A 26,418-nucleotide genomic window follows, 5' to 3' on the forward strand; every position below is an offset into this window, starting at 1 on the left:
CATATGTATCTCGATAACTACATGTAATGTAGCCAAACCCAAACTATCACTTAACTCAGTATGGTGTGCTTATTCCGTAGAAAATACGAAAACTCGATTTAGGGACCGTTCAAAAATTTTGTGGCTCCTGATCCAAAAACTAATTATTAGTCAAGGTCGTAATCTTTGGGTACATTTTTTGAATTATTCTTACAATTCTTGGCCAAGATCGCAATCTTTTGATCTATTTTTTTTTTTTTTATCATTTCTAAAATTCTTGTTATAATACAATTGACTGTTTCATAATACCAAGGCAAAAAGCCATCTGATAAAATAATTTTATTAAAATGTAGTATCAATTGTTGATTTATGATAGGATAGTGATTTTATCGATTAATACATTGGGTTCATATTGCAGATTCGAATTGATGAACGAAAAGTTCGGAAGTCTCGGTTTAGATAAATTTAAATGCGAGATTTATTGGTTTAAAATGAAACGTAAGGTGAATATATACAGACTGGCAAGAAAGTCCCTTTACGTCTGCACTTATTTCATCCGTACATTAAGAGGCCCTATCACAGCTAAATTAAGATACCGCTAATTTTGCAGTTATTATGTGATATCTTGAAATAGGTAAAAGATAATCGAAATGTGGAACAAGATCGCCCTACACAATATTATTTTACATGAGATAACGTTATCACAACTCACTTATATGCTGTTGATTTCCAGCCATTTTGAAATAGGCATTTATTTTCGCGTTTCTAAATGGCTGCAAACAAAAAGCTACTAGATGACTCGTGATAACGATACCTCATGCAAAATAATATTATCCAGGGCGATCTTGTTCCACATTCCGATTATCTTTTATCTATTTCAAGATATCACATAATTACTGTAACATTAGCGGTATTTTAATTTCGCAGTGATTGGGCCTCTTAATAATACTTACAGGTCCAAAATGTCCGTCCGTATGTGCACCTCCATTGCCTCTACAGCAAAGTTTGATACGCCTCTATGACCTCCTACTCATACGCTTTAGCAGCTTCGGCGTCACGAGCACATTGTCTGCAGATCACCATTGTCAACGTACCGCTTGTTCCTGATGTGTGCTTTGATGATACCGCATAGGGCATTGTCTGGTGTCGTAAGGTCCCGACTTCGAGGCGATCAAGAATAAGGGATTGCTGATTTTAGGGGCCTACGTTGTATTCACTGGCCAGAGAAAAGCACGTTCGTGCATTCACGAACAGAAAGTGAGATGTGGTCGGCAGGTCCATCACATTGGTAAACAACCGTGTTGTTGATGCCCAGATTTTGCAGCTGTGGAAGAAGCCAGTCATTCAACATCTCCAGGGAAGTACCTGGGTCACGGAATCCTTAAAGAAGGACCAAAAATATGTTGTTCAGTCATTCCAGCCGAAAGCATGACGTGCACAGGACTGTTCGCAATTTCTTGATAAAATATGGGTTTTTTCTATATCAAGACCTTCCTATCCCGCGAACTCCGATAAATATCACATTCATCAGAAAGAAGACCGCAGTTCCGAGCAGGAATGGTGGGGAAAGTCTCCAACAAGATTCTGCATGCTTCCTGCCGGCGGTTCAGGGCATCGTAGGTTACCGTAGCTCATTGATGGCAATTAGCTAGAATGCTTGCAGACCATCATGTATCTGGGTTGTGCTCCTTGCAATTCCAAACTCTGCCAAACTCTTTCTGGTCGACTTGAAGGATGAACGCATCACTGATGCACTAGCTTCTGCATACGTTTCCTTTCGGGTTGATGGATGACCAGAAACGCGTTTCTCAGGCGAAAAGCTTTGTTTTCCTTCCTGATTAACGTCTGACGACTTAATGGTTTCCTACCAAACCATTCACGAAACCTATCCATCACCTGCGCCATATTTTCGTTGTCGTGTTTCCAGCCATACATTTGCACTAAGCTCTCCTCTAAAGTGAAATCACTGTATCTGCCATTATTGTTCACCAAACACGGAAAGACAAGACAATGAACTGCTCAACGCACAGACTTTATTCTCCTCTCTTCACAGGTGATCACACGGCAATCACGTGAGGATCACTGTTGCCATATCGATAAGCAGGATGAGAGGTTCAAATCTTAAATATCTTAACATCTTACATTGTTGCACGCGTTTATTAGTGATCGCAACAACTCGTGAAGCCTGGGTCCTATACAAATCATAGAAGTAGTTTGCATTACGTGTAATACATCGGAAGATTTTGGCATAATTCGGAGCTGCTCTCCGAACACACCCTGGAGAAAACATCAAATAGCAGAACTGTATCAACCATGTTGCCAAACTTTGAAGTTAGAATGAACGAGGGACAAGAAAATAGCACGTAAAGAACAATAATATGAACGGCACAAATTATTCGAGTTAAATCGTAACAATAATAACAGTAAAAATATAAAACAACGATAAAAAGAATAGTAGCAAAAATTACGAAACGTAATCTAGTGGCGTTTCGACAACACTATACCCTTTGGAGATGTTCTTCGTATAGCACGAGAAATAACACTGGTAAAATTTCATGGATGGAAGTTGACCAGAACACACCCTTGCTTTCTATTAGGTAGTAATAGATCTAGGTCAAGCTTCATGACTCGTTGCGATCACTATAGTTAGAGTATAAAGGTACTTTCTGGTTGCACTGTATTTGGTCCAAAATTTCAAATTGACATTTTTTCCCACTAAATATACGTTAATATCATATCTATTGCATTAGTTACACTAACTGCATATTCTAAATTTTTTTGTTTTCTATTGTGTCTTGTTAAATATTTTAATTCAACACGATAATAATCCGCAGGATTTTTTCAGGGGAGAAATGGGGCAAAAGACCGACATAGAAGCGAAGTTGTGAATGTACACACCTTAGTGTATGTAGTTAATACTTGATGTATATATAAAAGAATTATTATTGATGCAGTTTCAATAACTCTATTTACTACAATTTACTACTATTTACTCTATTTAAATTTTATAATAGTTGGGGAAGAAAATCTAATATATTTTCATATGTGCTGTATTTCGAAGAACTCAACTCCTTCCGAAAATTCAGAGAGAGGAATTGACTCTTTTTGACCCTTGCTGCGGACCTCCATGACGATAATTACTTTAAAAAAAAATAATTGAGCTGATTTTTTGCTATTTTCCGTATTATCATTCGATTATCAATCAAATCTGCTTACATTCAATATTTGTAGGTTTTCTTAAGAAAAATCCCTCAAAGTACTCAAAAATCTCCCTTTTATTATCAAATTTTCCCTAGTTTGTTGAATGTAAAATTCCTATGACAGAAGTTGTATGATAAGATTAATGTATCTATATTAAAGGAAGTGTCAACCTAATTTGTTCTATTCATTTGTGTTTTGCTTCTATTGTTTTTAAATTTCCTTCATTCTTTATTTTTACAAACAATACACCCAGCCAATAAATTATGCTATTTTGAACGCACAAATAAACTGTTGCTATTGTATTGCTTTATTTCTGAAGGCCAAAGAAAAAATTAAGCATGTATATTGATCAGTGAGCGCGAGGATTTCCTTAGATTTTCACATTTATTGAAAAATTCTCTTTTTGTTAAATTTAACTATGAAATTTCCCTACATTTCGTTCTTTCTATAAGGTTATTTGAACAATAATTATGTATATCTTTCGTATGAGAAGAAATATTACGCTATAATAACATATTAAACGTAAGTAGAAACATAGATTAACCACATGATTACAAATTAGTTTCCGTGGAAACTTCATAAACTATTTAATAATTTTCCATTTAGTTATTTATTTTGTTCACATTATTGTGTTAGTTGTTATAATTAATATAGAATGGAAATATAGAATATAAAAGAATCAACTGAAAGCACGATATTGACTAATTATATGTGAATTACTTGCAAAACATGGAGTTCCATCTATGCGTTACATAAAAAAAATTATGTAATAAGGATTTGATGATTTTCATAATTTTACTTGGGTGATTGAGGATTTACCAACCTTGATATATGCAACAAAATACGTTGGGTTAATTGAACTTCTAAATTTGTAGCTAGTTATATATCTACAGCGTATTCTGGAAGGAAAGGGCCATACTTTGGGAAATGATATGTGATTTTAAAAAAAAAGTTCATATGAATATGTGTCCTATTTTGAATAACTGAAATATGTACAGAAATAAAAATAGAGAAACGTAAAGTAAAACCGGAACATGTAAACATGGAAAGGTAAGAGTACTTGTCTAAGTAAATATTAAAAGGGCCATGCTGATACTAATTAATCTGTGGTATAGCAATAATTAGTACAAGATAACTAATTAGGCAAGTAATTAGTGTTGAAAATACGATCTTTAAACTGATGGTAACTAAAGAAGGTAAAAGCCTACATAGCACATCAAACAGTAGATTCTCTAAAACGCATGCGTCGAAGGACATCTTGTATTACACTTCGAAGCTGCCGATTAATTTCGCAGATTAATTCAGCAGCATTTATAATGTGAACTTGCAATTTATCCCTTGTATTCACTCTTTCCAGGTAAATCTGTTTTATTAACTTCCATAAATAGAAATCAAGAGAGGTTAAGGTCAGGAGAACGAGGTAGCCAAGCAACCCGATTACCACGACCAACCCACTATTAAGGGTAGGTCATAGGTGGCATTCAGATGTTCAGTCATCAACCAACTGGCATCAGCCGCTGCTCCTCATGCTGCAAGGTGAGGTCCCGCCTTTTGTTCAAAGGAACATTATCTTACCGATCCGTAAAAGAATGTTTGTAATAGATTAAGGTTCCACTGTGCATACATGCATTCATGAAGGATGTAGAAGGAAACAAGAATGTCGCCAACATTACTACTACACTTTATGGAAAATCTGTCTTTGTATCCTGTGACAAGGGTTACATTAGGATTTTCCCCAGCCCAAGTATATGTATTATGGCTATTATTCACACTGATTTCAACTACTTGTTACATAATACATACATTTGCTATTTATCATTTTCTTTATAAGACATGAAACAATGTAATAATTCAAAGTGTTAAACTAAAATATATCTCAATCGTTCAAAAGCTTATTTCTTTCAATTTTTATTATAGAAATATTTATATTTATAGAAATATAGAATATATTTATAGAAATATAATTTTATTTAAATTCATTTTTCACTACATACTGTATAATACTAGGGATGCGCACGAGACAAGATTTGTGGTTGTCTCGACTCGAATAATGTATATTTTTCTATTGGAAGAGCCTTGTCTCGACTCGAATTTTGTCAGGAGAATCCTGTCTCGACTCGTCTCGTGCGCATCCCTATAATACATTTTCAAATCAAATATTTTTAATCAACTTCATTAAGAATATAGCTGCAAAGTTTAACAAGAGAAAGAGTTATTAAAATATCTATTTCCATCTTTTGTGCAGACACTCGTTCTAATTTAGAGTTTTTTTTTTTTCTATTTGCCTGTTAGCACCTTGGTATAGCGTTGCTCGTACAACTTAGGAAGCCTACTCAAACCTAGGAAGCAGTCAGGTTCGTTTGTTCCTGGTGTAGATGACTCTTTTCGCATGAAGCAGGCGTTTCTTGCTGCACATTACGTCATTTTGAAAGATTGAAACGTGCAAAATTTCATATTTGTTTCCACTGGCGCAAGTGGGATCGTTACTAAATGCGAAATCACACATAAACATAAATATAAGCCAGGGGCGGATCCAAGACCGACTTCTGGGGGGGGGCGGTGGGTTGTCATAATGCTACATTTAAGGGTTCCAAACTCTGGGATGGATTTTATTTATATATATATAAAATAAGAAAGCTTCCTCTTTTGGGGTGGCGATCGGGGCGATCGCCCCCCCTGGATCCGCCCGTGATATAAGCTACTGGACTTTTATTAAGGAATGTTGTTATAAGAATTCTTTCTTTCAGTCGTCAGATACTTTATCAACTTAAAAAACGTTAGGGTTATTTTAATATAATGAAAGATCAACATTACTCATGTATTTTAAATATTCAAATTTCTCTTCCTGGCAAAAGGTAGAACTGTTATGAAATTTAGCTCAAAATAGTTTCTTGGAGGTCTAATTTAAAAATAGAAGAACTTTTTGTTTTTGTTTAGTTTAACGTCTTAAGTTTATGCACCGAAGCTAATGGAGGCGGTGATAATAAGATGAAAGATAATGGTAGAATGAAGAAAATGGAAGGAAACGAGAAAACTCCGAGAACACCCACGCTTAAGGTGTTTGTCCACCACAAAGTCCATGGACCTCACGCACCAGAGATAGAAATAACAAATAAACTAGCTAAATGTATTATAGAGATTCATAATTTTAAAGATTCTTTTCATTGTGTTTGTATCTTTATTTTGAATATTAATTACAGGGCTACTTGCTGAAATATTATACAGAAAATAAATTACTAGTCTTTATCTAACCTTCTTAGAAATAAAGCTCAATTCCGTTCAATCTCTTATGCAAAAGACAGATCGCATGTTATACCAGAAAACAGAAGAATGTTTTAAAATATTCCTGCTTTGGGTTTTTCATAAATTACTCCTTAGTTTTGGCTCTAAAGAGGTAATCTGACAAAGATGTATCTTGAGGACATTCTATTTGGTAGTGAGCAATTATCAGACAATTAGCAAATAGCGTGAAGCATATGGTTAATCATTGTAGTCTGTTTTTAGTAAAGCCTGTCTCAGACGGGACTGAAGTAAGGATGCGATTCACGATGTAAAACTCACGATCTTACTTAACGATTGTGTGAGAAATAACTTATCCTTAATCCAGGTTGAAATTTTCTGCTGTCGTTATTTGGATCTTGACTTAGAGGGAATAGAAGCAGTTTCTATTTTCTCCTGGACTTGCATACAACTACAAATCAGAAAAGAGTAGCGTCTGACGACATTCAACTTTAATTCTCGCTGTCATTTCCAGACAATGGTGCCTGGACAAGAGAAGCATTAATGGTATTAATAGAGTCATACGAAAAATATGATTTTTGTATAACGACGTGAAGCACGAATTATATTATTTAAAAAATGCAAGAATAGAGGCCTTAGAGAAACACTACAGGTGTGAACAAAAGTAATTATATCTTCTAAAAGATTAAAAATAGGTGATTTAAATATATTTTGTAATTTGTATACTAAAAGATAATGTATAGGTTAAAAAAGAAACAATGAGAGTTATTTGTCACCTGCTCCTCTTTTTTCTTTTTTTATGGGTTGGGCGGATTTTGTGCCAACAACAAAGCAGATATCGCTGCTATGACTATTTCATCCTCTTCGGATGAACTCATATTATGAAATAAAAAGACAATAATATTTATGATTGCGACAGTTAATTGCCCTGTACGTAACACACGCTTCAAGCGTTTTTCGTCTGTTTAATACAGCGACCAAGAGAGGGTCTGCTGGTGAAAGCTATCTAGTTTTAAGGATTGTCTGAGATCCCTACATAACCTCAGGATAAAAGAAATTGTATGGAAGTTTGAGTTAAGCAACACTGTCAAGTTGTAACCTGGTTTTGAAGCCTCAGTTCAGGTCCGTGTGAGAAGGGCTTTCCATATTTTCTTATATTTCCATCTCTTATCAAAACATTTTTTGCAACGAATTTCAAGCATTGATAATGAAAAATTAAACCAATATTTCTGTAGTAAGTATCCAAGCAGAATTTCATAATTACTTGCTTTATTATCTGGCACCAGTAAATTTTCAACCCTATCTGGCAACGACGCACAATTCCTGCAGCATTTAGCATAGCACCAAGAACACCTATCATATGCATACTGTAATATTATCGTTGAATTTCCACCCATGACTGCGACAAAACTGCAGGGATAAAGAGCCAAACCTATAGGGAATTCATAAGGATCTAGGGTTGTTTTTTGCGGACTTAGTCTCTGGAAGGCTGTTCCACTTTTTATGTCCAGAAGTGTACAAAATATTGTGGCTCCTTTCTATGTGAAAATCTAACAGACAGATGCACACATTCCTTTAAGGATGCGTGACTAACATCATTCATTCAGATCTTGCACCAGAAAATCTTCAGACAAAGGAAGTCTACATATCATGAGTATCACTTATTCCATCAGAATGTGCAGTCCCTTTCAACCGCCTAGGTCTTTGGTTGTAAACTTACGCCAGGTCCCATACACTAACGTATTGGCAGCTGCTAACAAGACTAGCGTATGAAATTTTATGGTTACGACTGAGAAATACGTCAATGTATGGCTGACTTTATGGAGCGAAACTATTGCGGAGGAAAACTATACTTATATATGTAACTAAAGTTCAATTCGTGTCTAATTAAGCAGACGGGAGCAGCTAGCCTCTACGTAGTCTTTTAAATTTAACTTACAGAAACATATAACTTAACACAAGCAATATATTTTATAAAGTTACAGTTGCATAAAATACAGTAAAACCTCATAATCCAGACTAATTATAGGGATAAGTTGACCGGATTAACTGAAATATCCCAAAGAACAGTAGAAAGTGCGTTAAAACCCTGTTTATAGTACCGAGACTCGTTATGATGCAAATAAAGGGAAAAGGCCTAAATACTAATACTACTAATGTACTGTAGTATACTGCTAATAATGCACTGAATTCTACCGTATTTGAGAACAATGGCCAAATACAGTACAGTATTTTTTAACCGTCACGGAGCTATGTAAAGAATACAATTGTTCACTACTAACCACATTTAAAATCTTGAGCCTTATTCCTATAAAATTCTGCGTTACGTTGACGCAACCCGTTACAGAATGAATCCCTTTGAATTTTGCTTCCTCCGTGTTCGGATTAAGCGAAATCAAACTTACCAGGGTCAGAGACGGGTGCAGAACAAATTCCTGACGGGGGCAGAGCTGAAAGATTCTAAGTTTTTACTCTCTCTCTCACCGGACTTTAGCAGCACTGATATCTCTACTGCTGCAGGGCGAACGACTCTTTGCCCCCCATGATCGGAGTTCGAATTCGTGAAGTTTTACTGTAGTTTGAATACTTGCATTACATAAAATAAAGGCATAGCCTATGTACTTACCGATATCAAATTTTGCCAGTGGTGTCGACGAAAAGAAGAGAGCAATAACCACGATGAAAACTAAAATAATCCAAATCTGAAAGAATTTAGAGCCACTTTGAGTGCTGTTCAGTGACACATCATCGACTGATTGACTGCCAGTTGAATACGATCTAAGTGGTGCAGTTGGAACTCTTCCGAGAGCTGGATAAATGTCTCTCACTTCTTTCGTAGGTAAAGCGCTAGATGGCGTTGACTTTTTGTCTTCATCATCTTCCTGACCAACAAACAAACGAAAGTCGTATGCTGGAGGGGAATAGGCCTCTTCGGCAGCTTCTACATATTCAGGAACACTCTGGTTATTCGAGCATAAAAGAGGACGTCTCTCTGCAGACTTAGAGTTCGCCCTCCATTGCCTTATTTGGTAATGCAAATAGAGCATAAATATGTTAATGATTTCACAAAGAATGGCTGGAATACCTAAATAGGTCACACTAGTTCTGAGATTTAATTGGCTCTCTCTATACTCAGGCGAATCCGTCTTTGCTGCAATCAAAGCCATCTGTGGATTGCCAAATATTGTGGTAACACTTCCAATATTGCTTGAAGTGGCCACAGCTAGGAGTAAAGTACTCAATTCCAGAGGATTCCTGGTCTGTTCCATCCAGTACGTAAGAAGAACAGGAGTCAAAATGACACAGCAAGCATCGTTAGTAATTAAAGCAGATAAAACAAATGTAATAACACTCACTCGCGTTAAATAACAGAAGAAAGATAGGTTTTGGCCCAAAACTTTTTCCAACAAAGTATTTAACAATCTTTCACGTTCAAAATAATAGGCCAATAGCATCATTCCAAGAAGCAGAAATATTGTTTGTAAGTTACCTTTCTCGCCCAAAATGTTATAAACATCATCTTGTGACAGCACAGTTGTCACAACCATAAGGAAAGCTCCAAACAGCACAGCTGTAGCTGTACCTAAAGGGATTTTCTTGAAGTTGAATAGCACGAAGGGCAAAATCAACAGAAACACTACGCTTCCAAGGGCCAGTACTACTGGGTCTGCTAATTGATGCTCTATACGTGATCTTTGGCCAGGAGTGCATGTTGGTGAGATTGGAAGCTCTTTGTGTGTTACTGGGGGCAAATGACGAAGGCACTTCTTTATCATCTTGTTTCAACGAAACTGAAAGAATTATTCGTTTCCAGTTGTTTTAAACTCCATTGTGTAGTTAACGTTGAACTTCAACTCATAAAGAGAAACCTGAAAGTAAAAAAAAAAAAAAAAAAAAAAAAAAAAAAAAAAAAAAGATATGTAATTAAATGTCTTAAATAAATATCGCTCAACCATGCCCATCAATTAAATAAAACGTTGGCAAATGAAAATCTTCACTACGCTTCTAGTTTATTTATTCATTTTAAATTTTAGGGAAAAATTTGACAATTAAGAACACCAACAAGTACCAACGTCACAGTGAACCAGGGCCGTAACTTGTGGGGGGAGAGGAGGGGCAACTGCCCCCAGGAAAGCTCCCCGCTGTTCGAAAGGGGCCCATTTTAATACAAAATTTTCTTACTCCATATAATATACGAACATGAAATTATAAATGAAGCATCAAACAGGTTCCCTACATTACATAAACTAAACAGCACAAAAAAGATAAATAAAATAAAAGTGAGTCGTGGACCCTTTTCAGTAAAAAATATCTACTACTAGGGGCCCTAGAAATAATATTTATTCATATGATTTTGAGATTTGTCAATATTATCTCCTCAATTAATTTGTCGTGTATGGGACGGGCCCAGAGGCGTAACTAACGGCCCTCAGACGTTGCCGTGCGGGAGGTTACACAGGCTCCGGGGGGCCCATAAAGAAGAAGAGAAAAAGGGAAAGGGGGTCATTAAAAGTAAGAGAAAGAGGGAAAGAGGGGCCCCCAAGAATTAGAAAAACAAGTTTTTCTAAGGCCCCAAATGCGTAAAAGTGCTTCCCCCTCCCACGAAAAAATCTAAGTTACGGCGCTGCAGTGGACACCATGGGAAGGAGTTTGGTTTTGGTTTTTGGTTAACCAACAACAAACTAAATTTTACCAAGCTTTGAAAATTTGATCCATGACCCACTCACCGTGGCCTATTTTGACCTACCACCCACCAAAACCCATCGTCATCAATTCTCATCCATGATCCACGTCCCCTCCCCACTAACTAAAGAGTTTACACTTGTAATTAAACAAGGCTTGAAGTTATCACTAATTTCATTTTTAGAGCTGAGTTTGAATTTCTACGGTCAATCGCTTAAGTACCGCTCTGTTATAATACCGGTTGATCTGATCTTTACGATATAAAATGATAAAGTGTGTGTCATGTGCCATATTACGATGAATTTCAATTCATCGTTGAATTGAATTACAGATACTTTGTTGAATTCCTTGTTGAATTACAAACACTTTTCAGTGGAAAATAGGATGAAATTTGAAAGGCTCAAATTGAAGTAAAGTAGACCAACGTAAAGAATTGAGAAAAAGTGTAAAATTCGACTGTCACTCGAAAGCCAAGTAATAAGTCCCCTTGCTATTATTACAAATTACAACTATCAATATCCAAAAGTGCTTGAAGTTCCTTTTTCAGAGTAGGTCGGTGAATCGTAGTGGATCAGTGGGTCAATGTAGGTCATGGTGAGTCAGAGTGGGTCACATCCTGTTGACCTACTCACTACGAGTCAAAAATCTCGACCCATTTCAACCACTATCCACTGACTCACTCCATATCTGAAATAAGTGTCTAATATTTTACCACAAATTAAATAGAGATGAATGTAATATTTCAATATATTGATAGAAAGTATTTGTCCCTAGAATATTAGCCTATTTAGTTTTATTTTAGCGTTGTACTCCACGGACAGATCAGTTGCATCCCGAGGATTATATTAACTTGCTAATCTCAATATCACTGCAGGTAGTCAATCAAACAAAGATTATGGGCCTTATGCAGAGTCTTTTTGGCGTATAATTAGCGTCATACTAAAGGGCTGACTACTGCAGAAAACATATTTAGTGAAACTCTTTAGTATGACACTAATCACGAATCAGAACGACTCTGCATAAGGCCCTATATGTCTACTTACCCCATCATAAGAAATTCCTAACCTTTAACTTTCTACATTATAGCCACAATTGATGTTGATCCTTTAACTAGTTTTTGAGATTCTTTTGTCTGCGAGACGGACAAACAGTAAATATAAGGTTTTGGTGAAACAAATTTGTTAAAAATTGAATCACATAGTAATGTGACCCACAGACTCACTCTGCTCAGTACATCGAAGACAGCATCTGAACACTGTTGAATCTGTCTACGTTTTACTTTCAAAGTCTCCATTTTCCTTCCTTTTTCATTTGTTTCTCTTTACTTACCTGAGATGAATAGATCTAATTGTAAGTGAAAAAACTTCAGGCACTTCTGGATGTTGAGATTCATAATTATAATAATAGCAATAGGACTAACTATGATACTTGGCTTTCGAGACCAGTCAAATTTTATGTCTTTTTGGAGGGGTTCTTTCTTTACATTGACCTACTTTACCTAGATTTCAGACTTTCAAATTTCATTCTCTTTTCCACTGAAAAGCATCTGTAATTCAACTAGGAAATAATTATGTATAATAATTAAATTGAAATTCATCGTAATATGGCCCATTACAAACACTTTACCATTTTATATCGTAAAGGTCAGATTCACCGATATTGTAACAGAGTGGTTGCTTGAGAGATTGACCGTAGAAGTTCAAACTCCGATTAGTTATAATTTCACAGCCTTGTTTTGTTACAACCGTAAACTCAGTAAAGTCAGTGGAGAGGAGAGTGTGGATTATGTGTTAGAGTTAATGACTATATCCATGACTTTTTGTGGGTGGTGGGTCAGAGTGGGTCACGGTGGGTCATGATTACACTCGGTCGTGGATCACGGTGGATAATGGGTACAATGGGAAGTGAGTCACGGTGAGTGGTGGGTCAGTAGGTCATGGGTCAAGATTTCATTTACTCACGCCATCTCTGGTATCTACAAAATGCTATTGAATAAAATAAAGATTGTTTACTGACCTGTTATAAGTTAAAATGGAAGAGTTAAGTAATTTCATCACTTTCGTTGTCAATTAAAGTGGAAGGTTTCAGAGCTCACATTTTAGGTTCCATATTTCATCCACTCATACATTAGATTTGTTTTCGCAAATGTAATCATAAAATGCATTTCCCCCCCCCCCCTTCTTACCACATTTACAGGACAGTGCAAAACAAAACCGTTAAAGAAAATTTCATATGAAGCACACTTATTTGGAATCTATCAGAAAAACTGCCGGAAGTACATTGCGCTAGACCTATCACTTCTTTGGAACCCACCAGATATAAATTAGGTCGGAAATATTGGCGGAAGTGTATCATGCTTGACCGATCTACTTCTTTGGAACCCACCGATATACTGGCGGAATGTCCCATCCATTTCTTTAGGACCCACCGGAAACAAATAATTCTGGAAATACTGGCGGAAGTACATCGTGCTTGACCCATCCATTTCTTTGGAACCCACCGGAACAAATTATACCGGAAATACATCTTGCTTGACCCATCCGTTTCATTGAAACTCATCGTAACAAATTATGGCGGAAATACTCGAGAAAATACATCACGCTTGATAACATGCTAAACTAGTAGTCATGTTGGGACTACCAGTCCGTGTTAAATTTGAATTTTATTAACTATCATTTTTTGTTCTGTTGCAGTACTTTCTCATTTTTTTACTTCTTTAAATTTTGATGCTTGTCTTCAAAGCCAATCACAATACGTAGAGTAACAAATTCATTTTGAGTACTGGCACTTTCCCCCTCATAACCACCACCACCACTACTACTACTACTACTACTACTACTACTACTACTACTACTACTAATAATAATAATAATAATAATAATAATAATAATAATAATAATAATAATAATCTCTGTCGATTGCGACAGTGGTTACTAAACATCGTCACTGGAGTATGGAACGCCCTAACGGAGACATTTTGTAAATCCCTGTCTAAAGATTCTTTTCACTATTGGAATTTTAACGTCTCTTTGGAGCACCTAGGCTGTATGAGACTTGAGACTTATGAGTTATGCAATGCATCTCCGGAAGAGAGTGATAGAAACAAGATTAAGGGAAGAGACAGAAATAACTGAGAACCAATTTAGTTTGATCCTTAGACAGTGGACAGTGAATGCAATTTTTGCACTTAAAATGCTAATGGAAAAGTACAAAGAATACCAAAAGGATCTCGATACGGCCTTCATCGACCTAGAGAAAGCGTGCGATAGAATGTCACGGGTCTAATTTGGTGGGCACTGAAGAAAATCTGGCGGTGTTCTGAATCAGTTTCTAAGTGAAATTTTGCAATATCTTTGAAAGCTACTGTACTAATCGTGGAACGAAGCAAATGTGAGCCCATAGGCCAATAACCCTTTCTCTGATGATTTACGAAAGTAACTTTGGTCTTGTTGATTATCATGACTATACAAACGACAAACAAGTAGCCTATTGAACTGATGTAAGTGAGATTTCATATACGAACAATAATGCAAAAATTATCGCTTTTATAAACTGTACACAGTTTTGTATATATATATACTTCCTTGGATAAACAAAAGTACTGATACGTATTTTTATTGCTATCTCTTAAGAAGATAAATGTTTAAGTCATTTCAACAAAACTGGGCATACATCCCACGTATTCATTTTGTCAATTACTTAGAGAACGAGTCGGCCAATTTTAATTAAATTTTCCTGGACGTTGATACATAATTCTCTGCACAATATTGACAATTATATTTCAATTTACGATTATATTCATTTCTGCTCGTGTCTGTACAATACACACCTTTAATTAAACAATTTTATTGACATCTAAATATTAGTCATTGATTATGTTTAAGTTAAATTTATTTTTTATGCACTCAGATGGACGCTTTAGGTTTTAGGCACACAATTGTATTTTGACATAGCTAACAGACTAAAAAATAAAGCCTGGAAAGCCAAATTCAGTTATTGCCAAAATATAACTCAGACTAACAAGTAAAGCCTAAATGACAGTATATAACACAAATACTAAAAAATGATGCCGAGAAAACCTAAATGAGCTATGAGCCAGAATTTAATTCATAAACTAAGAAAATGAAACTTGAATCCTTAAATGCATTATGTGCTAGAACATACCTCATAGATTAACAAAAAAAGCCTAGAAAGTCTAAATGAGCTAGGTGGCACAATCTTCTCGTTTGTTATTTCTTGAAAGTCTTAAAAACCTCAGCTGTTAAAGTATGTAATCATATAACAGGTGTCCCAAATTTCACGCAAGAAATAATTTTGCTCGAAAAAACAGGTTTATAATTAAAAATTGTATTTTTCTATTGATTCATAAAATATAATATAGAGTTATGTATGAAATAGTATATCGGGCAAATGGCCTCCACGGCTTTGCTGGTACATATGCATCCTTTTGTTGTAATTTTCAATGACCGTTTTGCATAAATATGGCTGAATTTTGTTGATTCAGCGCTTAATTTCCTCCTTCAAGGCGTGGGTGAACGTGGACTTGTTGCCATAAACTTTATAGGCCCTACTTAAAATAAATAAATAAATAAATAAAAGTGCTTAAATCGCATGATCTGGGCGACCAATTCTGATCACCAAAACGAGAAATGAGCCTCATCGGTAATGATGATTTTGTTCGAAAAATCATCATCCACTTGTTGTGTGTTAAAATCCATTCAACAAACTCTCTTCGCTGTGCGTGGTCAGTAGGCTTCAGTTCTTAAGTCAATTGAACTTCGTAAGCATGAAGATGCAAATCTTTTGTGAGAATACACTGTAGAGAGTTTCTCGAAATGTCCAATTCTTGACCTCGGTGCCGAATTGATGTTCCTAAACTCTCAGCAACACTCTCACGAACTGCTTCGTTGTTTTGAGTTGAATGATTTGTTGAAGGAAGGACAGAGTGCTTACAATCACAAATTGATTCAGTTTCCTTAAATTTTTTAATGAATTTCTTCATAGTTGATGAAGTTAAATCATTATACCGACCATATTTTCTACGAAAATTTTCTAAATGTAGCTGCCAGACCTTTCTTATTTTTAAAACATTGTTCAACAATGAAAACGGGTTGTCCTTCTGTATAGCACTCCTTTTTTAATAACACTGAACTCTCAGCTGTCATGCTTTTATTTATTTATTTTTATTTTATTATTATTATTATTATTATTATTATTATTATTTATTATTATTATTATTATTATTATTATTATTATTATTATTATTATTATTATTATTGCAACACTTTACCGCACAAATGGCACAAAATTCAAATCTTGCGAATTTTGGGACACTCTTTCCATTTTAACAACTTCTGGTTGAGCTCTCTTGTGCTAAATTGTTGGCGTATGTGCCTTTGGTGTGGAAGAATAGGGTTCGTTTCTCGGCAGGAGCTCGTATGGTTAGGATTCCACGTTCAGCTGTAAGTCCACGTCTCGTATAGCCTCGCCGCTGAACTCCAAATCAAATCAAACAACTTCCGGCAATTATAAATAATACTAGAAAGAAGATCGATACATTGTGGGTACACATGGAAGCTGAGTCCCCATTTGTATCTTTCTTTGAAACATTTGGGGATTTCGACCCAATGCGAAAGATGCAACAAGCAATTATAAATACTATCAAGATTAGCTTAAAATAAAACGCAAGAATTTGCGTTGCATTAGTGCAGACTTATAACACAATAGGGTCTCTGGTCCACATACTATCATAATATAATCTCAATTTTGGCAATGACATTGGATTTTCTCGATTTTAAATATTGCGAAGAAAGATATTTGTTTATTAAGAATTCTCCATAATATACCGTATATAATACTACTATTGAATTTCACTACTTACCTGTCTTCTTTTCATGCTTCGGAAGTTCTCTTTTTCACAAAACTCGAGTGTCCCTTTGTGTCTTCAACAATTGGACTCATTTGTTTATCAGTTGTACACGATAAGATTGATTACTATTCCTGATATGATAAACAGTACATCGTCATGGGTATTTGTTTGTTAATAGCTCTGTATTGTATCATTTTCTCTTTTGATTGTAAGATAAACAAAACAATCTATGACCCTTGTTTCAATACTATGTACTTTCTGAACCACTTATAAGTGTACGGTATCTGATAACTAGCATTTGAACGGAAATTTGATACATTTAGTGGAATTTATTCAAGGTTGAAGTCAGTGATTGGCACTCACATGGGCTCCAGTATCTTGTCCAGTACGCCACCTGCGTGCTCTAGTGTTATCAATAGACTCCTTTAGGGAGTAACTAAATGACATTCAGAATCTAGCCGAAAATGGCTAACCACACTTTAAAATATATCTAAGATTTACCTAACAGAATTTAGCAATAAAGTAAGGAAAACAGGCCTAAATTTTAGCGTACTAACTCAAAATATACTATAATGTTCTCCCTCATATTCTGAAATCGAACATGTTGATTATTATTTAAATATTTAAAGTACGTTTTGGTCCGCCATTTACAAGAAGTTCTCAAATCTCTTGAATTATTTTCTTCGTTCCAAATTCTTGCACTAATACTGCTCTATTTTAATGGCATTATTGAGTTACTACAACATCAAAAATACAGAGCTCAAGCCGAAAACACACTCGAAACAAATCATACCTACACTAATTAACTAATTAACAACGAATTGAAACTAACTCTTAAAAGACAAGTTTCCGGAACCACGACTGGTCGTGAGATTGACGCTTAAGCGGGTATGATATAAGGTGTTCCATATAAAACTGGTACCCTTAAGCGGGAATGATACAGGGTGTCCCATATAAAACCGGTACGCCTTACGTACCGGTTAATCATCTCTAGTTAAATTGCTTGTGGGGTGCCCCCAAAGTTGACTAAACTGCATTTTATCGTAATATTGACTGCAACAGTGTGTGTTCGTACGTCAGTTGTTGTGAGAAGCTCGCATTGTTGAGATGTTGCAATGTGTTATATGTTGAATCAGTGCTTGGGGTAACAAGGAACATTTGTGACAGAAATGGGGCAGTTCGCATATTAGAACAACGAATTGATATTGTGGAAGGTGTATGCTGACAATCCTCACACAATAGACGATCTTAAACGAAACATTACTAGAGAAATTAACAACATCACGCCTGCAGAATTACAGAGTGTTGCTGGTAACGTCATCAAATGAGGTCTGCAATGCCTGGATGTCCATGGCCACCACTATTATCTATTTATTGTTAGTTTACTGTTGCTGTTAAAGTGTCACTTGAATCTCGTGTGTGAGGCGTACCGGTTTTATGTGGGACACCCTGTTGAAGTAACATACATAACGACAGTGAGGCAATATAAATGCTGCTGCAAGCAAAACGAATAATTAAACAAAACAATAGGAATATTTCGTTTCAATTGACATTTTATCTAAAAGAAATTTTGATTGAAAAGAAGATTCAACTACTAATAAAAATGGCTAGAAATTGGGAATTATGGATACAGAATTGGTCAAAATTATAGATAACAATAGTTAAACCACACTTTTTTATTACCTAATCAGCGCATGCAAATGGCTAGATTTTCCCATAAAATGGCTAAGTTGGCAACTCTGGGCGCAGAGCTTAGGGCAAGCGGACAAAAGCTACCAGTTCTGTCAGCGTTGCCAACCAACTTAGAGTTAAGTATGCTAGTTAATGAAAGTTTTACTGGCAGGCTGTTGAAGATGAAGGTGGTTGTAATATGGAGTGCGTTTTCGCTCCCTCCGCGAAATTTTTGTCTAAATCGGATGTTCAGGTAATCTGTCCTATATATGTTATTCTGGTACAGAAACGTGTGTACAATGATAAAGTTGAACCCTTTTCGCCCTCCCCTCCACCCCACGCAAAAAGAAAGAAAGAAGATCTGTCAGTTCATACGAAGTAAAATCCTTTTTCGCTTTAAGGATGATATTTTCTCTCTTGTGCAGTGAATTCGTTGTAACAATATTCCAATAAATAAAAACAAAGTTATTAAAAAAAATGGAACATTTTTTTCAGAGTTAATACAATGTTTCTATTATAGGAGTAGGAACGTTGAAAGGTTTTGAAAAGACTTGAAACCATTAAATGATACAGATATTTTATAGGTTTATTATCAGTAATGTCATTGAAAATAGTTGTCAAAAAGTTCTATGAATAATGATAGGCCTAGTCTAATAATAATTTTATTCATTGGATATGTTTATCTTTAAGCAGTATGATACATTTTAGTTGTGTTGGAACAGATGCTAAACCTCAATATTTGTCATGACAAGTAATATAAGGTTTTAGAACTCATTCCCTTCAGAAGATATTACCTATCGCATGTTGAAGCTTTTTTTTTTTTTTTTCCAGAGAGAAATGTTCAAGTTGATGCACCATCTTTAAAATTGTTCCAGTTACCAGACGGGTTGACGTAGAAGAGTGTAATTCAGTCATACTTTCCTCGCCTTGGTATCTGGAACACACAAAATATTATTAATAATAATAATAATAATAATAATAATAATAATAATAATAATAATAATAATAATAATAATTAGATACACAAGAAACTCACAGTTTTACAAATAAATTCGCCTTATTTTTCGCTACACCTATGCTTATAAGTTATGTAGGCTCAAAATGCACTAACAGAAGATAAATTTTCTGTTGTTGCATTGCGCAAATATTGGTGCTCACTCAATAACCATTAGCAATACCACTCTCACCAGAAGTAGGTTATTGTGATCTACAAAAAAAAAAAAAAAAAAAAAAAAAAAACTACTAAATGATGAATATTAGCAAAACTACACCACTGAAATCAAAATATTCCAAATATTGTATGGTAAACGGCAGTAGATCTCTTTTCAATCTGGTGTCCTCTGTATCTTCTGCAATGAGCAAAATCCGTTATCCAGACAGCGGTATATTGTACAAATATACGGGATCCATATGTTTACTACGGAAATTTGTATGAAGCATATGTTATCCATATGCTACACACATATTGTCTTTTTCCCGCTTAGATGTTATACCATACCGCTTCAGGTTGTCTGGCATCTAACAGTCTTCCGTATATTACATATGTATACGTATGTTATATATTTCAGCCTGTATACGTATGACAATATATATAGGTGTTGGAAACTAGGTGTTGGAAACAAAAATTCAATTCTACTCAATTAATACTTGAAGTTGTCCAATTTAAACAATTGAATTACAATGTACTGGAATTAGAAGTAAGTATGCCTAAGATTTTGTAAGTGGAATAAATAGTTCTTTAATATCCTGCTGAAATATAGTAATATTTGTCTCAAGGACAAGGGAAGACACATTTCCCACCTTTTTACTCTATGAAAAATATTTTAAAAAATTAATCACTCACAAATAAATATTGCCGTTATAATGTTATTTAATTCATAACTAACTATTTTGTACGTTATCGGCTTTCTTAGATTTAATAATTAGTTATTTTAGGATTGTACTCAATTAGGATTTTGGTAAGGAAACCCATTAAAAAAAAAAAAAAAAAACATAATCTTCAAATGAGTACTAGTGTACATCAAAAACTGTTACGGTATTCTCTGAAAACTAAAACGACATGAAAACAGGATATTTGTTTCTGCTTACAAACTTTTATTTATTTTTTTAAAATTAACTTTAATATAAAAGAAAACATCTGTTTGTTCGTTTCGTCATCACTACGTAAATTGATCACGTGTTCTAGATCCAACCTATTACACCGACAGTGAGGACGAGAATTAATATTGATGTGATTATCCGCAAATTGCCTATGGCAGCCAATAGTATCTTTTTTAAATAATAACTTTGGAGTTAGAAAGAAAAGTAGAGAAATACTGACTCTATGATGAGAAAGAAAGTTTGAGATCATCATGTAAGATGCGATGAAGTGAACGACGTGACGTAACCAGCGATACAGCCTGTCGCTTAGCGGATCGTTTTGGACTAGCAAGAACTCCACTTTTTACTCTGTCTATGTTTTCCGGAGTTCGAACTGAAAGGATAATACCAGGTGGTTTCTTTTTCATCACAGATACAATACTTCTGAACGCTGCAACCCATCGGAGTATAGTATTTCGATCTGCGACTGTACCTCGACGTCCGACATTAAACTTTCAATGGAAAAGACGTTGAACCATGACCACAGAATCATTGTTTGTAAAGAACTGCTCGACTGCGAACATACGATACTCTAAGCTCCAACGCTCCGGATCGACTGAAACTGTATAGTCTGAGCTGTCTACCGACGGTAGCTCAAAATGAATGCTCCTATTCGTCGCCGAATACTAGCGGTTTTAAAAATAAGCGTTTCCTCTGCTCCACCCTGTATTTTAAAAACTTTCATTATTAATAGTTTTCATGAAGTACCTTTTAGTGTGTGACTCGTAAATCGACAAACTGTCACTTGGAATGCTGCACTAAACAATTTTGCTTAAAATTTTTCTTGTTTATATTTTTCTTATATTGCATATTCTTTTGTTTTCTGACATTAGTTGAGGCATTCAAATTTTCTAAACAAAATCGAAGTGTAGGTTATATGTTTTCACCATATTCTTTGTTGCTTCATGTTTCTCACGTATAAAGAACACTAAAACAATGACATTAGATTAGAAGCTGTCACGATTACCTCTTATTTTACGTCCTTTTTAAGCAGTGCTGTACACGTACACTTACAAGTCTACAATATAATAATCATACTACAATATAAACTTGGAGATATAAACAAAATAAAAATTTGGGAGAAAAAAATTACAATAAAAAAATAGAGACATACTTTTATATTGTAAGCATCTGCATGATTATTAATTATTACACATTGATTAAATGAGTATAACATATACAATTCGTTAGATTGCTCTTATCAATAGATAATGGTAACAAGTTATTTCGTTTCTTTAGATTCAGTAACTAAAAATAATTACCTTTTGACAATAATGCTAAGTTTAATGTCTTTACTGCTAGAATACTAGAGTAACCTACTATTATACAGGGTGGTCCAAAAGTAGGTATACACCCCTACATTGATTAAGTATAACATTGTAGCTTATAGGTTTATTTGTTTCGGCTGTTCCGAGCTTAAGATGTAAGTAAAAAGACATTAAGAACAAATGATAAAGAAACTAAGTCTACCTGATGGATAACAATAAGAAATTATATAAAAAAGCAATGAGCTGATCAGTACCGGTACGGTACTGTTTACCTACTTTTAGGTAATGAAAGAAATCACAGCATGAAAGAAATCTGGGCAGCGTCTCTTATTACCCCATATGGGGTAATAAGAGACTACAACTGATTTTTTAAAAGAAAATCGTAGTTTTCCTGTACATTCGAAAGAAATAAAATAATTTTCAATTGTGTTGCCCAGTAACAAAGTATATTTATCCATTTCCGCTCAAAGTAGCTTTTCTGTAGTACATAAGCGAGAACTTTTCATTTTTCACGCTCACTATGGCTTTAAAACACGCACAATTGTGCGGGTCCACTTTCTCAGAGCTTACGATGGACACATGCATTGTTTTAATAAAAATGTTCTATTCATGTTTCATGTAATATGGAAAAACCGGTTTTATGAAAATAATCTAAGAATTTCTATTGTCGTGTGCGGAAGGGGACATACACAAAGAATCAGAAATGTGATTGAAAACTGTTAACATTTTAAAATACTTCTGTCTCTTATTACCCTATCTTTCCCTATATGTTGATAAAAAAAAATGAGCAGTCAGGAATGTAAGATGGAAAAGACCTATATCTATTAAAGATTTCATAAATAATAATAAATAAATAAAATTTTGTTATGTTCCTTCATGTCTGTCATTGCAAACTCAGTATTCATTTTCTACTCCTAAACAATCAGGCTTAGTACTGGCCTGAATGCCCCCCCCCCCAAAAAAAAAAAAAAAAGCTGAATAAAATAACATTCCAAGTCAATGGACCTGAATAAAAAATAATTTCAACTGAATAGTCACGGGACTTGGGATGTTATTCAATTCAGTTAAGGGATTTAGAACGTTTTTGCATTCTGGCCAATCACATCGCTGCAATGAAAAACTTTAATAATTGAAAAAACTTTTAAGGCTATATTTAAATTATGAGGGGCAGAAGTAAGTGAAATAAATGGAAAATTTATAGGAAAAACAAGTTGAAGTATAAGGGAAGTGTAATTGATTTGTATCTCACTTACGAATGGAACAGAAATACGTTGTAGAAATGAGAAATGCGAAATGCTGTAGAGACTATATGTACTTACCGGAAGAGCACATAATGGAATATGAATACAATGATGCAAATAGCCCTAATCTAACCTAATATTAGGCCTAACAGAAATTAGCGAAATTGTAACATTTTTCGAAAAAAAAAAGCTGCTCCCTTTAACTAATTATTTGCCAAATTTTATTCGGCTATAATGCTTTGCCATTTGATCTTACAAGTTAGTCACAAACAACGAGAAAGCAGTTTGTCGGCTCTCAGTCGTTTAATAACAGATAGCAATTATATTTTAGCTATTTGATTTTGATATACTTCTAAATGTAATTTTAAAACAACCATAGCAATACATAAATCACAACAATTACTTTATAAGACAACATAGTGGCATCATTTCAGGATTTTCTTGAGGGGAGGGCTCTGATATAAGAATTTCGCATTTTTCAGTACCTAAGCAGTATATTAAAATGTAACAACTATTTTCACTTTAAACATGTAACAGTACTTAACAACACAAATGTATTCCAAATTGAGGACCTGAATAGAAAAATATCCCAAGTCTACGGACATACGGTATATACGGTACGTATTTCTCAACCTGACATATCTGTTTTAGGCAGTTGGAAATTTAAGAAGGGACAATAAGGAACATGATTAATAAGACAAACCACATACACACATACAAAAACACTTCCGAACGAAAACATTCAATATTATAAAGTTCCTTGTTCCTCCTAAAGAAAAAAAAAAGTATATACTACTGTGGACTTTGGACGTGTTTCAATTTTGTAGTGAGTAGCTTATTGCATTTTTTTGGACGTGTTTCAATTTTGTAGTGAGTAGCTTATTGCATTTCTATTGACATAACATACTTCACTTTCAAAAATTTATTATAGTAACAAAAGACATGAAATTAAACATAACTTTGCACAAACTTTACATCTGTAAAAATAATATAACACAAAACTTCACAGCACATGAGATAAAGACACAACTAGGGTTTAAAGCATTCTTTTTGTATGATCATTTTTATCTAAGTAACTATAATTTTCAACTTAAATATTGCACGAAACATTCGTTAACACGAAACATTGCCTCCACCAAAACTCATCTGCTCAGCTTGCTTAAAACGTTAAAGCAAGTTGAGTTCTGTGCTTTCTCACATTTCGTAATGAAGCATCTCATTAATCAAATAGGGGTCTTTTGGCATTCCTAGGTGGCAGTAGATACATCTTAATGAAAAGTTAGTTCCAAAAACGTGTCCTCTATATTTCACATATAACTGATTTTTCTTTTCTGTATTGTCTTCCCAATAGACGCTCGGACAAATCCATTGAAACTCTTTTCGGCATTGAGGGCAAGTTTCCTCTTCCTTCGTTGATTTCCATGTTCGTATACATGACAGGCAAAAGCAATGATTACAATCAGACAACAAACCAAAACATCTCTCTTTGGCAGGAACTTTTTCAACAACTTCTTCCAAACATATAGCACATTCTTTCGATTTAGACTTTTTAATCAAAGTACTTAGTTCCATATCAATTTCCAAGTCATCGATACATTTTCTAGTATGGCATTCTCTTTGAGTCTCATCAGCTGGATGAAGACATTTTTGCCCACAAAAGTCACAGACTACAAAATTGTTTTCCTCAGTCCCTCCATCATGTTCTGAACTTGTTTCGTCTTCTGGATCCTCATCATCATTATCAGTTTTAGGTTCCTCAAGGGTCTCATTATGATTACCTTTCAAATAAACACACTCTTCGTTAAGTCTGTTTTCTTCTGTTACTCTTTCGTGTGAAGTTGCATGTATCGGATCTGAGATTACAGAATTGATGGTTGATGCACTTGGGTGTTCATGTCTTAAGCTGCCAGGAGTCCAGCTATGTGTGAAGCATAAACTGTTATTCGAGTTGTTTATTGTATGTGGTTCAACAGTTACTGTAATATTTGATGGTCGCTCTTCAGGTTGTACACATCGTTCGTCTTCTGATAAATTATCATTAAACAATGTGCTTGAGGTTTCACTATCAACAATGTTTATATGAGAATTTTTCGGAAGAGAAGACTGAAACATGACTGGATTATGTTCACTTATTTCTACAAAATCTGTTTGTGTGTCTGTAACTTGTGGTCTTACGACAATGTTAGTCTTTTGCTGCATTTTTCCTGTAGGCATGTTACTACATAGGTAATAACATGGTTGTGACCTATAAGGCTTACCTATTTGAGTTACTGGTGATTGCGCTTCAATTTGTGTAGACTTAAAGCTGTCAGGCGATGGTTGTCCAGTGCCCTGTACTGAAAAATAAGTTCCTGGGTCATCCCAATGTATAAAATAACTGCACCCATCAGGTTTGTTTGGATTAGGTAAAGGTGGATAATGTACAGAATTTCTCCTTGGGAAAGATTGTTGACAATGTGGCATCACACGTTGTGCCGAAATATTGTTAAATGTTTGTCTTTCAACGTTTTGGTGACCTCTAGACGGAGGATCAATCTCAAATCTCCGGCCAAGAATTGGTCTTGGTCCTAATCGATTGTTTTGATCAGGGACGCGAGGTTCGTTGATATTAATAAAAGGATGACACCATCGATTCGGTATCAATGTTTGCTGTGGGATAGGTATATGCCCTGATACTTGTAATGCTTGATCGACTCTAGGTCGATCAACTTCAATGTTGTTCTGAGGAACAACGATATAATTAGAATGAATACCTCTATTCATATCCTGACAAACATTGCTCCGACGAATATTAGTTACTTGAGGAGGTACTGGTATTGAGTTATGGAGTCCACTGTTACGCTCTTGAATAAGACATGTCGTCCCATTCTTTGGTCCTACTGAAGTGAGACATCTATCAACATAAACTGGATATTGTCCCTCAGGAAATGATGGCAATTGATGACTTGAAAATTCTTGATTTAGTGCTCTAACAGCTGTTCTTGATCTTGGAACTTGGAATGGAAGTATATTGTGTGAATTCTCAAAGATAAAGGTTTTTCCCCTCTGATGATGTGGTAATACACGTATTACCTGGTGCTGAGTATTCACGAAATTATTTGCTCCTCTTGTTAATGGCGGAGTTGCA

The 26,418-nt window shown here is 35.0% G+C and overlaps 1 protein-coding gene across 1 annotated transcript in view; it reads right to left on the minus strand.

Moving 5' to 3' along the window:
- LOC145667022 (uncharacterized) overlaps nt 1-17,133 on the minus strand; it is a 31,589-nt gene extending 14,456 nt beyond the window's left edge. The window contains exons 1-2 of the mRNA XM_081734710.1: nt 16,985-17,133; nt 9,047-10,289 (exon numbers count right to left, since the gene is read on the minus strand). Of these exons, the coding sequence (XP_081590836.1) occupies nt 9,047-10,196 (1,150 nt within the window). The 5' untranslated portion in view covers nt 10,197-10,289; nt 16,985-17,133. The remainder of the gene's footprint in view (nt 1-9,046; nt 10,290-16,984) is intronic.
- Nucleotides 17,134-26,418: the final 9,285 nt, after the last annotated feature.

The sequence above is a fragment of the Thermobia domestica genome, chromosome 12, assembly GCF_964235325.1.
Source record: "Thermobia domestica chromosome 12, izTheDome1.hap1.1, whole genome shotgun sequence".
NCBI lineage: Eukaryota > Metazoa > Arthropoda > Insecta > Zygentoma > Lepismatidae > Thermobia > Thermobia domestica.